Genomic DNA, 19,229 nt, shown 5'->3' with positions numbered 1-19,229 from the left:
TCAAAATATAAGTTGAGTGAATTTTAAAATAGTTCTTTTAAACATTAAGATCATTATTATTATTATTACTATTATTTTGTCTTTTACTTGTATAACAGTTTCGATATTCTCAAATATTATTTTAACTTTTTTTTTTAAATCACTTAAATAATAGTAAGCTTGTTGATTTAAATTTGAAATTTATTTATTTTCTAATTCATGCATTTGATATTCACAACGTTTCTCTTTCTGATGCATTTTGTAATCGAAATCCCAATGGTTGTAATTAATGGTTGTAAAAATAATATTAATAATTAATTATTGTCACCAGACGAATGCATTGCCACCAGACGTATGCATTGTGCCGCCATCTATTGTAGAAAATTTAAACAACAAGTAGCAAAATATTTTTAAAAAATTCATTTATTTAGAGAAAACACATACAAAAAAAATGAACAAATTGCAAAAGAAATATATACAAAAAATGAAGATATAAAAAAAAAACGATGCCGGATTATGGGAATTTAAATATACAAGTATGAGAAAATACGATGAGGATGAAAAATATGAGAACATGTGCACTTGTTTGCACGTTAACAAGATCAGAAAACAAATAACATACTTGATGGAATAAAGTAAACAATAATCTCAAAAATTTTAAACAAGGAGGACAAAATAATAAAAATAATATTAAAATATGTATAATATCACATATAATCTCTTTTTAAAAATACTCAGTCAGCAAGATTTCATTGCTCAATCAACAAATTAGACAGGAAATAGTATAGGTTAAACAATCTTTACTATTTTTCTGCTTTTAACAATAAATAATTAAAAAACAAAGTATCAAAATTATTCATTTTGTTTCAGTTTTATTTTATGTTTTCAATAAAATATATTACAAGTTTTCGAATTCATATTATGTAAGGATGAATATTTTTCTTCCATTTACATGTTAAATATGTTTTATACCAAAGTTAATTCTAAACTTTTCAGAATAAACATAATATTATGAGATTTAAAACTATTTTTCTCAATACAAAGTTCTTAATATGCTAATAAACATTTCTATAAAATTTCGTTGCTACCTTTAAAACCCAAGAAACATCATGATTATCAAAGTTTTACCTTAATGTACGAATATTTGAAACCATATTTTAAGTCCTCTTCAAGGAGTCATATTTGACCAGGCACTTTCTGGACATATGCCTTTGATTCTGTTTGTCCGAATGGCAACATCAATTATATCATTTCCTAGAAAATAATCCGTTGCCACAATATTTGCCTTTTGCCAATATAGGTCCCTGAACCAATGCGTGATGTTCCTGTTGATTTTCTCAGCCAGAACTCGCAGGCCACTCACCGGGTGTAAGATTATGGACTTGGTGTTTGGGGTGATCTCTGCCATGGAGGCCCATAAACCCTGCGGCGTGGGCTTTTCAAAAAATTCCCTGAAGTATTCTTTTAGCCCTTCTGCAGTTTGTTTATTGCCCCACGCTCTCGGAATGCTGGGCCAGAATACACCCGGGAAGAAAGAGTTTCGGGTATCGCTGTCGTAGCTCAAGAGAATATTTTTCTTGTGCTCCCATAAATCCCTAGAAAAGCATAGATACATATTAACACATATTTTTCATTTATAAATTTGGTTAAGATCTTTTAGAATTTTGGAAATAAGACTAAATACCTATAATAATGTTTATTACATTTGCAGTGAAAGCTTATAAACCAGTTAACAACTACGCTACCCGAGCAATTGCTTTTGTATCGTGGTCATGTTACTGACTGCGAACCACAAGGTCGCAGGTTCTATCCTCGCTCCTACCAATCAGCCACATTGGTGACCTCGGGCGATGAACTTTCAACCTTCGTACAGCTGTTGTGGCGCCATCTACCCACAGCAAACCAAAGGCGTGAGACTCACTTGACGCAGCAAACCAAAGACGTCAGATTCACGTGACGCATCAAACCAAAGTCGTCAGATTCACTTGATGCAGCAACACAAAAAGGCCGCAGCAACCCAAAGTCGTCAGACTCGCTTGACGCAGCAACAGCATCAGCAACCACTCACCCACACACGCTCGCCATAACGCTTGGCGCTACTCAAATGGGTACAGGCGCATTAGAATCAACAGCAAATACATCACCACTCAACAGCCATATCGTTCGTCTCACCTCCGACTCACTGGAGGGAGAGTCTGTGGTGAAAGCGTATAAGCCAGTTAACAACTGCGCTATTCGAGCAATTGCTTTTGTATCGTGGTCATGTTACTGGACTGCGAACCACAAGGTCTTAGGTTCTATCCTCGCTCATCCCAATCTGCTACACATTATAATCAATGACTTTAAAATGTCCTCTTTTTTCGTAGATTTTATGTCTACTGCTGCTCAAATTCATTGAGCGATGCCATCTTTTCTAGTAAGGGCAAAAATGGAAACTGTTCTTCTTCTTCTTTTATTTTTTTCATTTTATAAATTCATTGTCATTCATAAGTGATACTTGGACATACGATGTTTTTTCATTTCAAACTCATCATCAGGGAAGTGTGGTAGTGTAGCAGGGAGTGGATAAGGGGACAAAATATTAGTACTTGCTTGTCATCTTATTTAAGTCAAAATGGCAAGTATTCCAAGGGAGATACAAGCCTCGGACATCATTTACACTTGTTAGGTCAGTGTAGACGAAAAATGACATTATTCCCCATGTCCTATTTATCTGGTCTACACCATTTTGGTCACTGATTAATAAGCATAAATGTCGTCTATGTTATTATTTTTTCAAAAATCAAGACATTTCTCGTCAAAAAGCGGCATAAGTGCACTAATATTTTGTTCCCTTGGCATTTTTAAAGAAAGGCAACAACATAAAAATAATAACCACCTAGAAAGGCAGGGAAAGGCATTTATGCTTTCCCCCACTTCTCTCGGTCACTACACCACTGCAATAAATTATGTATGAAAAATGTATGAAAAACTCAGCAGCTGTTTGAAAATTCGGTTAAAGAGAAAAGGGATGAGAATTCCATGTAAGTTGAATTTTTCAACCCTTTACGCAAAAATTCTCTTAAAACAAATGAAACAAAATCCTAAAAAAAGAGATCATCGCTTATTTTTTTTTTTTTTTTCACAATACTCTCCTGAAAATAAATGAACAAGCATGAATTCTTACCCGATTGTAGCATTTTCAAATTCGTCTGTGAAAGGTATAAGGTGGGATCCCAACACAGATACGATGAGTTTTTGCAGTTTCTGGTGAATCTTGTCGTTGTGAAATCCATGAGGGAAGTTGTGGAAGTCCAAGATGATGATTTCTTTCGGACTTAAAGACAAAAACTTATGCACCTGCAAGAACAAAAAATAAATTTTAGGAGATTCGAACCTCTAATTTGAATCTTTGTTGCTGGATATTATTTATAATGTCCTTCAACGTATTCCTTTCAGACAGTAAAAATATGTGGATTGCTTTCCCACATGTTCAGCATACGAACGAACGAAGACGAACAATGGCCTGTCAAGACACCAAAAGTGATTGGTGGTATGTGTTGTTGTTGTTGTCGTGTCTATGCATACAGTGCTAGTGCAAAAGACTAGAGTCCTCCAAAAGCCTTGGTGACAAGATCTGCAAGTTCTGGAGCCCGATGGCTATGGAGAATTTTGATTGGGGGTGCTCCAAGTTGAAAGAGGGAACCGATAATGGTCTGGCAGTCAAAAACATGATCTGGAGTTAGTTGCAAATGGGGACAGTACTTGCAGATGGGATAGGATTTTAGTGGTGTGTGGTAACGAGGGTAGCTGTATATGAGGGAATTTAGGAATGAGGGATTGAGGTTGTTCATGGGAGACGATCCGAAAACAGCTTGCTGGACTTAAGAAGATTCTAGGAGAAACTCTTACAAGACACCTGTTGAATGACACTCAACCATGAGATATTCTGTACTTAACATCAAGCATAAAGAACGCATACTTAGATAACTATAATTCTGCACATAGATTGTAAAAAAAATCTAGATAAGTGCAGCTGAACATATTCAATATTTATTACATAGCTTTGTTATTTTGGAGCTTTATACTCAAAATGTTCGAAGCATTAAACTCCAATATGAGTTTGGAGTTTTATGCTTGATTCGTCTGTCTGTATGTTATCTTCAATTAAGTATACATAAAAACTTTTAACTATAGCAATGACAACATATTTTTAAAAAAATATTTTAAATTGTCACAACTATGCATGTGTTTCAACGCTATAACTAAAATATCTTTGTAAACAAACAAACAAAAAAATTTTAATGTAGAAAGCATAGAAAAAATTGTACTTAAATTCACATACCATCATTGAAAATCTCATATTTTTGTATTTTCATGATATGTAATAATATGATCTGAGGTTAACTAGGATATAAAATAGCGTTTAATGGACCCCATAATTGTAAAAAGTATATTATTCGCCTTGAAAATATTTTTGATGTGATCCAGATAGAAAGTGGGCAATAGCGTTCAATCAACTATATATGGTAGTGATATATTAAAAATGTGAAAACGCCTTTTGAGATCTTTTGAACTCAACTTATTCAAGAACGAGGTTCTTGATCATTGTTGTTCAAGAATCTCGTTTACTGAACGAAGATTGAAACCACAAATTGATTCTAGGCAGAAATTTGGGATACATATCCAGTGGTCATTTAGCTACGATTTTTTTTTTTACACTATCTAGTCCTAGAATATGGGAAAGTCATACCAGAGAACAATATATAAATTTCTTATTTTATACGTAAATGGCTATTTTTACAAGAATCAATAGATAAACGTACTCAAAGCCTCCCATATTACTTTAGTTCTCAACAAGAAAAAAAAAGTTAAAAGTTTAATAAATTTTTAATTAATGAAAATTAATTGTTTTAAAACAATTTAGAATTAATTAATTAAAAATTCTTAGTGAGCACCTACTACCAAAGAAGTAATTATGTGCTAAATTTGATGGCTTCAGGTTAAACTATATTTTTATAACATACATAGCGCATATACTTACCGATATATATTACCGATAGTACATATATTTACCGATAGTATTTTTTTTAAAAAATATCAAAGGCAAACTTAAGGAGATTATAGCATTAAAAGAATTTGAAATCTAAAGCGACGTCAGTCTAAATTAACTTATTATTAAATTTGAGCATATTGTAATATTATAACGCCATTGAAGTGATATTTGATTCGAATAATTATTTTTATTATTTTAAAATTTATATCTCCATTTCTCAAGTTACTGAATAGATGGAGAATTTTTGAATTTTTTTTTGCTTTGAAAGTAAAAAACAGATACTTTATTTGAAAAAATTAAAAAATTGAAACTTGCATTTAAAAAACTAATAGTATAACTTAAAATCATTATCCATAACCCATAAAAATGAGCGTTTTAAAAAAATTCCAAAAATACAGTTATGAAGATTGAATTATAATTAGAATCTGGGATCCTTACTTATGCGGCAATTATAATGCTTCTGAAATAACATTAGCATCTCGGAAATTTATATCAAAGGTAAATCAAAACCTGGCTCCATCTATTGAGTTATTTTGGAAGTAAAAGATAGACTCTGTAATTGAAAAGAGATTTTTACGACATGCATTTTGCAATCTACTTATAATATGATATCAATCCCTTATACATCATTAAAAAATTTTCATTCATCAATTCTAAATTGAAATGACGACTCACCTCGTGCAAAATGGACTTCACTGTGTGTTCCGTCCTCAGAAAATTGTGATTGATATAGAACTTGTCCCCGTAGTGTCCCACTCGCAGGTCGAAGTAGCGAAGGCCGTACACCAGTTGGTTGAAGATGGACACTTCCTGCGCGTACTTGTATTTGGAAAAGGGCTCGCGTTCCTGCCTATAGAAGAAGCTGCCGGAGTCGTGGCTGCCCGGAATCATGATCTCACTCAGCTGCAGGCCAGCAAGGTGGTATGCGCTCTCGGACATCCATTTCGGTTGTGTCCGCAGACATGTCGAAGTTACCATTTCTCCTGGAAGGAAATTCAATTGAATAAATGTGTTCAAATGAAAATGAAGTGGGTAAAGCACAAGAGTGAATTAAAAGTCTAAGAGTGAATTAAAAATACCTTTGGATCAAGTTTGCATTGTCGAGCCAGTAAAATTTGCACGTGTACAAATAAAGAATGATGCACTGGCCGTAGCAAAAGTTCAGTGGAGCCCAGACATAATATGATATTTTCGACCCTTGCTTTTATTAGTTGTAACGAATGTGTAAATGGCGCTCGGACGTGGTGTTAGCGTTTCTTTCTTTCATCATTTTTATCCTTATCATCATTTTAACATCCTTAATGCAAACAGTTTTTTAAAGTAACCTTTTTCTTATGATTTTTTAAAATTATTATTTCGGTGAAATGTAAGATGTAAAACCTTTGTTAAACTTCTGTTTTGAGAAGAAATATTATTTTTTTTTCAACATGTATATGTTATCGTCAATTAATTGCTCAAGATATCAGTCAATAATTTATTGTTGTCAATATTGATTGGCGGAATATAGCTAATATCAATTGACTGAACAATGTTGTTTTAATGTGAACGTTGCTTTTTGAAGCAACCTTTTTTTTTTTTTTTTTTTCGTTTTCAAGAAATTTTATTACTTCGGTAACATGTAAGGTGTTGAGTTTTTGTCAATCATCTGTTTTGAGAAAAAATATCGATTTCCTTTTTTTTAAGCTTTTATATGTTAATGCCATTTAATTGGTCACGATCTCATTTAACAATTCTTATTTCAATGCAATTTGTAAGTCATGCAAAAGACTTAAAGATAGGGCTTGCAATGAAAAAAAATGATAATGTCTGTATATTATAAAATAAAAAATTTTTTTTCCTCCTTGATAATGCAAATGGTATTAAACAAGGAATACATTTAGCTTATTTTATCAATGAAAGAGTTGTGAATAAAAAAGAAATACGTCATAAATTAATCTAATTGATTAAGGAATGTCAAAATCATTATTGGATGGTCGTGGAAAATGCATTAAGATACTGATACAGTTAGAAGATTTCATAGCTAACAGCTTCGAACAGCTAAAATTACTGCAAAATATTCCAACCAAAATTGTATACAGACAGATATATATATCGCCAATATGATATCGTATACAGGCCTGTAATAAGAATCATATACAAAATCGTATTACAGGTGTAAATCATATAGATTACAGCCAAAAGAAATAATCAGATTACTTTTATCAAAATGGAACATTGGATACTTGTAAAAGCATACATCAAAATATTATTCAAGGCGATGTTCACGAGAATAAGCAATGTTAGTCAATTTATCGCAGAGAATACTTTATAAAACTGATACAGTTAGGAGGTTTTATAGTTTGTTTTATAAAACTGATACAGTTTAGAAAATTTCAAAGTTCTCTTCGAATAGCTTAAATTATTAGAAAAGACAAATCGTTTACATAAATATTACAACCAAAAAAATTTTCATATTACTACTATTAAAATGGAACATTAGATACATGCAAAGACATGTATTAAAATATTACTCAAGACGGTGATCATGAGATTAAATAGCATTAACCAATTTGTCTAGAAAGCTGCGAAAAGTGCTCCATTGAATATTTCCAATTAAAAGCAGAGATATGAATGGCGCCGTGAATACGTCAAATGAACTAATAAGATGGGACAGAAAGAGCGGGAACACCCCCGACCGGCTAACAACAAGGTCTTTGCACAGTATAACCGGAGGGCCTGCAGAACCATTTCACACCACAATTTCACTACGCCTCAGCCAGCGTTCACAAGCTTGACCCAACCAGCAGAGAGTTCCAACTCATGAAGAACACCTCCAGAGGTCCTTCGACCTACGCCTCTAGACCCGTAGTCATCATTCCCAAATAAGATGGAACAGTGGGGTAATGTACTGTTCAGAAACATTTTCAACAGCAGGGTTATCTTCCAGTTCAAACCGCTAGTAAATTAGACAGGAGTTCAGAACTCTATTCTTTTACCAATGCAGAGGTGATAGTGTTAAGAATTCAGTTAACCACGTGATCTTCCTGGGCGGAGCTAACTGCCAATCATGTTGTTTAGTATATTTTTTTTTCCAGTAGAAGCGAACTCGACTCGTGTACTAGGGGGAGTGTGATCTCGGCTCTCTTTCTCCCGAGTTATGTGTAGTAAATTTTATGTGTAGTTCTCTAGGCCTGCTACACTATGGCGTAATCAAGTGCCTTTTGTTGTTGATGTTACCAATAAACTCCATAAAAGACATCATGTGTCTTCAAGCCATTTCACCCAGACCACAATCTTCACTATCAAATAAATTATTGTGTAATCAAAAAATGCGATAATAATTTTACAGATAGTGTTCTACTCTGGGCTGGAGAAACGTGAAGAGGCGTCAAAATCTCGAAATCGAATTGTGATTACTCCTTGTAAAAGAAAGTAAAAATGAGATTTGGTTAGCCAGAAATTTGAGTGAAAACTCACCGCTTATTCTTTTGTAAGTGGCCCAGTATCCTAAACATGTGTATTTAGACGAGACTCTCAAATTCCTGGTGTGGACGGATAATTCAATATCGGTTTTATAATAACCACCGGGGTAATCAATTGGTTCCAATGAGAGGATGGGGATGGCAGTTGGGTCCCTCACCGGATCCACACGATAAATGTGAATGCGGTCACTCCGGATCGGTAGGGGTGCGACCCAGTTCACCTCCAGATGGCGCTTGACGACACCTTTCGTTGTGGTGGATGCTGTGAGTGAGGATACAGTCAGGAAGACCCTTACTGCCATAGGGCTGTTAGAATAACAATCTGGAAAATGAAAAATGATGATTGGGATTATTTTGAAGAGTAACAATTTTTTTAAAAAAAAATTGGATTTTTAGTCTGAGACATGGTAATATAATAAGACTTTAGGCTTGATTTATTATCTAAATATTACTCTTAAAAATTTGCTCTTTAATTAACGGTGATGTGAACATAAGCATCCGTTTATTTTCATCTTATGTATAGAAAGCAGAAAAGTACAATTTTAAATATACTTGAAAATATTTTTAAAAAGTTATTTAAATTGAGTAAAAGAAATTGAGATCAGTGAAAATCTAATTTGATCTAAATCTAATAATGATTTTAGTGTGATTATATTATTATCAAAAAATCCAGAATCCATCCGGTGGGTGTATGGCGAAATGTCCAAAAATCTCAATAAAAGATAATAATGCCTTCTTTGGCACGAAAACACGAAATATTGGTAATAAAACTCGAATGCAGCTTTCACTAAACAGAACTTGTAGGAAGTAGTGCAAGCAAATCGCTCTTAAATAGCAGCAACAGTGTTCAAAGTACTCAGAGATAATTCAAAAATCGACATTCCACTGAGAGACTTATCTCAACTACACACAATTCAGGACAATCCTATCTATAAGACTGCACTTTTTATAGGTGTCGTGACAAGATATTATATGTTCTTGAATAAATACCGAAATTCGAGTCTTAATAAAGCTACCGCCATGAATCTCTAATATTCGGGATCCTTTATTATTATTTTTTTCACCCGCTTAAGTCGCCAAAACTAAGGGTCACTAACTCAGCATCCATTCAGCATTCATTACTAAATCTGTGAAACCATCTTCTTTACTAAGAAATTTACTGTACAGGGAAGCGGTCTTACAAATTCTATACATTATATTTCGAAATTATTGCAATTAAAAATTAAAAATCCATTTTGGTAAGCACACTACCCAAGAGGTAACTACACGAAATTCGGTAACTTTTTTCCAACTATATGTTTTTACTTTTTGACATTTTTCGTGCTATTTTCCTTATATCTCTCATTAAGTTGGTGAAACGAGTTTTGACTCTTAGTTGTAAGCCCATTAAAACTCACAGTAAAAACAATTGAAGTATGCTATAATTTCCTTGTAACGTAAGCAACCTAAAGAAGAAAAAATTGAACACAATATAGAAGGAAGGTTTGTTTGCTTGCATACTTATTCCTCAATGTGTCTATGTAGTCACAAAGTCATCATCCATGCAGTCAAGGCTGACTAAGGTCAGCCCAATTAGACCACGCGATTAAGAAGCCCCATGACAAAATGCCGCTGACTCTCACGGTGATTTTATTATAGTTGCATTAAGAAAGGATAATACTCCATATGCATTTTCAGATAAATAAAATGAAATTTTAAAAAATTAGGCGCTTTCTTTCTTTTTTTTTCTTCAAACTTTGCGGCATATAAAGTATGCAAAAGATACTACAAGATTTAATAGATTCATCAACGAGAGCTTAACGAATTTCCTCTTTTCAGACCTTTCCTAGTGCCAGCTCAGGTGTCGCCCTCGTCATCTGACCACGGTTCAAAATTACGAGGTCCATCCATAAATAGCCCTAGTGTTGCTTTACGACGGGACGTTAATATAACTAAACTAAACTCTCTCTCTCTCTCTCTCTCTCTCTCTCTATATATATATATATATATATATATATATATATATAAAAGTACGAGAAAAATTTCAGTAAATATAGTTAAAATGTGGCTCTCTAATGCAAATCTAAGTTTCTAAATATTCTTTATCTGCATTTAAGAATCTGACGCGAGAGGACTTACAAGTGAATACCGAGCTGCAGACAATGGAACTATCTTCGTGGAATTATAATGCATTCAAACTAATCATCTTTCTGTATTTCGTTTAAAACTTTCTTTCTATTGTTGCTTATACGGAAATTATAGCTATTTGCAATTCGTGAAATCATTTTGAATGACGCGTATTACTTTCCTTGTCCGAAAATATGCATACATTTTAAAAACAATTAAAAAATCAACGGATAAAACAAAAGATTTAACAATGAAATAACCTTGATTTTATCTGTGAGAAACCTTTAGCACATAAAATAGAAGGAAAAATAAACATTAAATAATAAGTTTAGTTTTGACAAGAAAAATATTTCTTTTGGTACAATAAAATAACATATTCTCTATTTATGAAATAGGCTATTTTTTGGAAAGTATTATTACTTGCAAAGATTAAAAAAAAAATGAAAGTAAAATAGGATCAATAAACCGTTAATGCTCTAAGATTTCTTGTATCAACGAGGGAAATATTTCATTGTAAAAGTCAATTATAGATTAAAGCACTTACAAGCTGGCGGCTGTCCTCAGACAGACAAATACATTTGCTGAGAAGGTAAAAGTATAAAATGAAAAGCAAATTGTGGAGAAACAATAGGATTGTAATAAATACAATTGTGCTGAACTCGGGGTATTCCTACCTTTTTACGAAATGTTGTTTACGAATTTGATGTTATAGAAGTAGCAAAACACGGTCAGATCCGTCAAACTTTGATTTACGTCTGTCTCTTAATTTTACAAAATGGAATTTGTCTGATATCGAGTCAATTCAGAAGTCAATCTGCCAACTCATTACAAACTATAACAGTGAAATAAGAACATTGTAAACAAAGAATGTTATGAAAAGTAAATAAAGCCAGATTTCATTTCAAATGAAATGAATGCATTATTTATGCCAATAGTAAATTTATTATACTTGATTAATGTTTTAACTAGCCTAAATTTGAATAACATTTTTTTCCAAATGTATATCTTATTTTGGGGGGAAGGAGTATATTTAGTTTTTATCTTCATTAGTCGGATATGATTTCTGTGGTCTAAATGTAGTTATAAAGAATTCTATTAAATAAGTGATATTTTTAATTCAAAAATTGTAAATTATGAACCATTTATTGCATGACGCTCGTGCGACAAAGATTGATTATAAAATGTCTCTAAATTGAAACATGATGCTGTGGATTTAAAACGAGCTAAATGTGAATAAACTTTTCAAAAAAAAAAAAAAGAAAGAAAGAAAGAAAGGAAGAATAAAAATGCATGCCAAAATAAATGAATTGCATACTCGATTTGAACTAAAAAGTGTCGGTAAAACATTCACAAAATTTTTATTAGTATAGAATTTACCTTGTTCACTATTGATGATGTGATTTGACTGGGCGATTTGCACAAAGTTGAAGTAAATGAAGAAGCCAAAACAATACAGTAGCATTTCTATGAGGCTTCGAAAATTTTGGAAATATCTGAAACAAAATCAATACAAGGTTTGCAATATAATACAATAGCAATCAATATAAAATTCAATAAATTTTAATACAATTCAATAAATTATAATAAAATTAATAATTATGTACTAACATCATACATCAATTAAATTTCAAAATCTCAACTTGGTAAAAAGAAAAGCAAGTTCAATTATTATGATAATTTACTTTTAAATAATCCTAATTAGGTTACTGATTTCTAATTAATTAATTAAACTTTATAAATGATTTTTTTGAAAATGAATACAACTATGAATATTTCATCGTTATCATTATATTCGTATAAAAATGGAATTCGAAAATCATATTTGTTTTGTAAAGTAATTTCACATGTATAAATTGATCATAAAATGTTTGAAAAGTCAAAATTCTATTGATATTTTATTCAAACATTTTGCTCAAATTATTTTCAAAATAACTTTACATTATAGTATTTATAGTGAGGATGTTAATTGTAAATTGCGACATTATAAAGTTAAAACTCCTTCAAAACTTTCGAATTTTTATGCAAATTTTATTTAAAATTAATCAATTGTTAACAGTTTTCTTTAATATCTTTAAAATATATTGTAATACTGAAACAATATATATGTTACAGTAAATATGATCAATCCGGTGATTATATATAATCACCGGTGATAATTCACAATCACCGATAATTCAGATTAATTTTTTACATTTACACATTTAAATTATTTTTAGCACCAGTCTATTATATTTACAGCAACATACACACTACTTCATAAAATTGCGAAAAATTCACTTTTAATGATATCAGTTTTATTTTCTCGCAATTTCTCTTTCATTTTAATGAAATTCCCATGTAAGAATACTTTTTAAAAGTATTTTCATTGCTTCAGTAACTACACATTTTATACTCATGATATAAACAATATCCAATATATTTTGTGTGTGTGCTTGTGCGCGCGCACGCGCGCGTGTGTATGTTCGCGCGTGTGTGTGTATGTTCGCGCGTGTGTGTGTGTGTGCGCGCGTGTGTGTATGTGTATGTTTGCGTGTGTGTGTGCGTGTGTGTTAGTACTTCTATTTAATAAAGAATATATTTAAAAAATTAATTTAAAGAAAGACCAGTCGGACTTAAAATGTTATATCATATTGCGATGTTTTTTCCATGTTAGAGGTTTCAATATCCTTTAAATTTCATCTGTCTGGCTATTGCAATTTTACTTAATTTTTTTTTACTGCATCGTGATGTGTATGTGTTCCGTCTGGAAGACACATAAAATAAATTGCCGTATTTAACGTATTTTACCTGAGCATGAATTGACTTTATAAATGCGACAAGACACGAGTTTTGAATTTTCACGCGACTTTTGTGCGTGAATGCATGTGATGTTATTCTTCATAAAATAGTTAGTAGCTTGTAAACACAATTTCTGTTTATCCTTATTTGTGAAGACTCAAGGCCGAAATAAATACTACATATTAAAAATTAATCGTCTTCGACGATCAACGCCTTCTCCGAGAATAATGATGATGTAATATTTTTAAATAATTTTTTATGCATAATTAATAATCTCTCGAGAACGTATTTTAAAACATCAGACTGTGATAAACATTCGAGTTATTTGAATAGACCTATTCGTTTTTATTGTGCGTATGAATTTCCTTATCGAAGTCATAAGACAACACAATTGCTTACGTCATATAACATTTAATTACACATTGTCTATTCCAAAATAAAATGCTCCAATGTCAAAATAAAAATGCGTGTTTTATCTATATATAAATATATATACCAGTCGAGCGCATCTAACAGTCTATTCGGTGGATTGAAAATACTAATAAGAAAATGAAAAAACAGCCATTTTAACCCATCAGTGCATCGTATATGCTACCTAGTCTCTCTCTATAGAATTGAATATACATTTGTTTATTTGATCCTTATACAGTAGACAGAATTAAACAAAATTTAGCAGACATATTCCTTCGCATATAACGGTTTAACTATATATTAAAAAAATTGGCATGCGCCTCTAAAAGCAGCGAAATGGATGTACAAATATTTTATGTTTTTCCTCCATAACTTCAGGACGTACTACTACATAAAAAAAATACTTTTATACCATCTTAAAATTCTAAAAAGTACCCTTTTAGTGACATGAATTTTATTTCTGTGTAACTGTTTCTCTAATTTTAATCAGTTTTTATATTAATTTAAACAGTTTATAGAAAGGACTTTTTTATTATGATTTTTTACTTATTTATTTATTTAATAAAAATTAATTATTCACTACTCAAATTAGAATCAATGATTCTAAAACATCTTAATGGGTTAAATGTAAAAATTCAAAAACTGTATGATTGCATTATATGTATTATATTATTGTATGATTGAATATTTGCATATTGCATGATTTGATTGCATTTTTCCTCTCTCTCTCTCTCTCTCTCTGTGTATATATATATATATATATATATATATATATATATATATATATATATATATATATACATAGAGAGAGAGAGAGAGAGAGAGAGAGAGAGGGAAAGAGGTAGACAGATCATATATAAAGATAAATGGAGATAAAGAGAGAACATGTAAAAGCAAGTGAAGTTGGGGGTGAAGAAACTAGTATCTCATAAGGCCTTTTTAGTAGTTTCAACAACAACAAAAAAAAATGATGAAATAAAATAAGAAAGTAAAACTTCATAACGACGTTTCAGAAGAATATGACAAAATAAACGGAATATTAATTCCTCAGCTTTCAAGAATGGAAGGAAAAGCGCGCAAACAATTAAGCTGTTTAATATATTTGCATAAACGATGAAAGTGATGTAATTTATTACAGTAATAAAAATTATTACTTATTTATAGCAATAAAAATTATTACTGTAAATACTATATAAAAATGTCTTTAACAATTATTAAAATTCAGTTAAAATTTGATCAACATTTAAATAGATATGATTAAAAAGATTCTAGAATTTTTAGATGGTAAAAAATTGCGATGATAGTTTCAGAAGTTATCAACAAAAAATGCAAAGTGATTGCATACATTAAAATTAATTTTAATTAAAATTTTTAAAAATTAAGATATACGCATTTTTGTCTTTGAAAGTATAACTCTGCAAAATGTGTGTAATCTTATTCCAACTCTCTGTCATATGTAGCAACGACGCATGCACACACATTCCCTTTTATTATTAGTTGAAATTAATTCCTCTTCCCCTGCTCTGCATAAGTTATGAAAGGCAATTATTTCGAATCAAAGCCATTATGTCTTACAATGATCAAGTCATGCATCCTCTCCATGAATATTTGGTGTTTAGTTTTAAAAAAAACATTGAAAATTAATGGACAGGGCAAATTATTTGTATAATCAGATTGTTAATATGTATAAATAGAAACCACTAAATAACACGTGATAGTTAGCAAATATTTGGATACGATTAAAGTCGGAATTTGAATAAGTAATTCTGTAATCAAATAGCCTTATTTTTATCTGATAGAAACCTTTAAAAAGCAAATGACAAAAATTCCGTAAAATTGGAATTTTGACACGAAAAAAATGATTTATTATAAAATTATGTATTTTTGAAACTGGCGGTTTTGAGGAAAAATTTGTTTTGCAGAGCCAGGGTATCCAATAAAATTCATCACATATATAAAACGAAAAGTTTTGAGATAAGAGTACTCAGGAATTTAGAATGTTCTAAAAATACCTTAGACAAAGAGTATCAAACTCTCACACTACATATAGCAGGTAAAGAGCAACTCTAGGGTCTAATAAATATAATACAGGAAAAAGTGTTTCATAAAAAGGTCATACATTTATTTTAAATCTCTTATTTCTAATTATTTGTTTTAAAAATCTTATTTATAATTAGACACCTTTGGAGACTTGCTCGTTCATCAGGGATATTGGTTATGTTTAATTTGTGTCAAATCGTTTCAATATAACTTCAAATTGACTGATATTAAAGTTATGCTATTTTAGTTTCTTGCATATATTCTGTTCATTGTATGCACGAACCTTAAATGAAGACTTCCAAGACATTATATCGCAATTAAAAACGCAAATGTCTTGTACCTCTACTATTTTTCGAACTGCACTTTTTTTATTTGTCTTGTAAACTTCACAGATATTAAATAAAATCCTTCTTCTATAGCTTTCAATAAATAAAAAAAGTCAATCGATTAAATATGTGATGAAATAATGAAAACAGTTTGGGTTCAGGTCAGCATGTAATTCGTTGTTGGAAATTAAGCAAAAATAAATAAATTAATAAATAAAATTCCACGCAGGAATCCTAGTATATGAGTAGCGCATCTTCCTCGTGTTCTGGGTGTCAAGGGTTAGAGTCTCGGTTCGGGCACGACTGTTCTTCTTCTGTGTTCTATCTGTAAGGTGCGTGAATGTGAGGTATAAAAAGGGGTTGTGCAAGCGAATGTGGCGCATGAAGTAGCTAAATCGTACATTTGGCCCTAGTTGGCGCTACTGAAAAAACAAGAGACGCTCACTCGGCTTAAGTCGCTGACAGATAACTGTCTACGAGCTTGTAAAGTGCCATAAATCACAACAACAAATTGCCAAAGATCAGAAAAAAATTGTCCAATTTTGAAATTAGTATCATTAGAAAGATGTCTTTTTAAAATTTTAAATGGTGTAAAATTTATTTTTGTGCGATACTATGTTCGGAAGTTATTGAAAAAACGCCAACATTCAGCTTAATTCTTAATAAATTAAAATTCCAACTAAAATTTCAGAAAAATCTTCCGAAGTGCTGCTGGTCAAATGATCTTGTCTGTAGAATGCCACACGCGCCTACGCCACATGCTTACGCGCGCGTGCACACACACACGCACACACACACACACACACACACACACACACACATACACACACGCGCGCGCATTCATCTTCATTATTACAAGAGATGAAACTGAATATGCAGATACCTTACTTCTTCATAGACATAGGATCAATAAAAGTACTCGAGATGCAAATTGTTTCTAATTGCTCAGACTTCAACTGATATTGTTCAATGGTTCAGAATCAGTGAACTTGAGGTGCTGGAATTTTACAAATACTTTCGAAATTCAGATTTTAAAATTGGCATATGTAATATTTTTAAGAAATACTTATCAATACGGTCGAAAGACTACTTTTATTCATGTAAGAGAAAAAAAAAGGTTCCTGTCAGATTCAGAATTAACTGATATTCGCCATGAATTAATTTTGAAATTAATTCCTGAATCACTACTGATCCTCGAAGAAGGAGGCATATTACAAATGAATTATTTCTAGACAATGTATTTACTATCGAAGCAGAATATAGAAATAAACTTGAATAAAAATGTATGAAGCAGACTGATGAATTGTCGCCAAAGGAATTTTTATCGCCAGGAAAGGGATGTCATCTAAAATATCGTTAATCGAAGAAACGGAATTAGAAGTTGGTTGGAAAAAAAAAGAGAGCCGGTTATTAGTAGGGGGGGGGGAACAGTGCCACTGTCATTTTCTTTTTTTATGCACTTTTTTTTACGCTGTAGTTCCAGTTTCTGGAAGATTCTAACGCGTTCGCAAGGAAAGGAATGTCATCTAAAATATCGTTCATCGAAGAAATGGAACTAGAAGTTGGTTGAAAAAAAAAAAAAAGAGAGCCGATTATTCGAAGGGGAAAAAACAGAGCCATTGTCATTTTCTTTTTTTTTTATGCACTTTTTTTACGCTGTAGTTCTAGTTTCTGGAAGATTCTAACGTGGTTTGTTATTTCCCCTCGTGCCTTATGAGTTTCGATTCTCCTTTATTCTATCTTGTTTATCCTATACTAATATTTAAACAATTAATTCCTACAAAGTAATTATTAATTTTTGATAAAATTATGTTTCAGTTTTTTTTTTTTTTTTTAATTTGGATAATTATATCTCATAGCAATACTAATAAGAACTTCACATGAAATCTTGTTTAATTTATAAAGTATGCGATTAATGTTTGAGTATTTTTTCTCTAATAGAAATTGAAAAGTGAATTTTAAAAACAATTTAAGGAGAGAAATAATATTTTTATTAACATTATCTAATATAATATTTAAAAAATAGAATTCTTTCTGGTGTCCCAACAAAAAAAAAAATGCCTTTGTTGAAAATATGCGTTTAAAATATTCAGTAATACTTGCAATTAAATAAAAATTTTGTGATGTAAATAAAAATTTGAGTCTAAAATTCACACACAATCACAATACTAAAAATAACAAATGAAAAATATGTAAATAATAATCATATTGTACTGAAAGGATCATTATGTTAAGCACTTTTCGTAATTCATAAAAGAAAATTGCTGCAAAGATAATTCCAAAAGGATATTAATAACATCTTAAACACAAAATGTCGTTTAATTTCCTTTGTATATGAGATAATATTTGAACGATTTCTTTTTTCTTGTAAAAAATTAAAACTGAATTTTAAAACAATTTAAGAAAAAATACTGTTGGTATAAAAAGCTTTTTTTTAATCTTTTATTGCTATTCTAACAAGAAATGTCATTGGTAAATATGCTTTTGAAATATTCTACGATATTTACAATTAAATAGAAGTTATATGGAAGTAGTATTGTTTTACTATATTTTTCGATTCAACAGAAAAAAATCAATAGAAATTCTATATAAATAAACTATTTGCATCTTTAAAATTTTATTTGAATTAATAATTACAATACTAAAAACAATAAATAAAAATTGCGAGGAAAATAAACTTATTGAAGGGTTTATTATGCTAGTATTTTCTATAATTTAAAATAAATAAATAAATATTAATAAAAAAAGATTACCTTTGATTAACAATCAATGTCAGGACCAAGTGTCGATAAATATTTTGTAATAATAGCTCAGCGGAGGCATGGATAAAACAAAACAGGCACCATTGAAGGTGTGAGCATCTGCCGGTTCTTTTATAAAGAGAAATGGGCATAGCTATTTATTATCTTATCGTAATTGAAGGAAGTCAATGAATTGTCGCCAAACGGGCGTTTCATCGCCAGGAAAGTGCATTAAATTGCTGACGGTCAAAATGTTGTTTATCGGGGAAACGGAATTATATGTTCTTAATCGTGTCAACAATCAGAGCCAGATTAATTCCTATAAGACTCTAAAGGCAACGTAAGTCTTGCA

The 19,229-nt window shown here is 31.1% G+C and overlaps 1 protein-coding gene across 1 annotated transcript; it reads right to left on the bottom strand.

Annotated features, from left to right (window-relative positions):
• Positions 1-453: 453 nt before the first annotated feature.
• LOC129964314 (PI-PLC X domain-containing protein 1-like) lies at positions 454-18,998 on the bottom strand. Its single transcript, XM_056079089.1, has 6 exons — positions 18,890-18,998; positions 11,959-12,074; positions 8,471-8,797; positions 5,690-5,997; positions 3,146-3,318; positions 454-1,574 (listed from the first exon to the last, which is right to left on the bottom strand). Exons 2-6 carry the CDS (start codon positions 12,041-12,043, stop codon positions 1,148-1,150), a joined length of 1,320 nt encoding a protein of 439 aa, XP_055935064.1. The 5' UTR covers positions 12,044-12,074; positions 18,890-18,998; the 3' UTR covers positions 454-1,147.
• Positions 18,999-19,229: the final 231 nt, after the last annotated feature.

Source organism: Argiope bruennichi, chromosome 1 (assembly GCF_947563725.1).
Source record: "Argiope bruennichi chromosome 1, qqArgBrue1.1, whole genome shotgun sequence".
Classification (NCBI taxonomy): domain Eukaryota; kingdom Metazoa; phylum Arthropoda; class Arachnida; order Araneae; family Araneidae; genus Argiope; species Argiope bruennichi.
The sequence above is the reverse complement of the archived record's forward strand: the minus strand, read 5'-3'. Positions and strand labels throughout refer to the sequence as shown.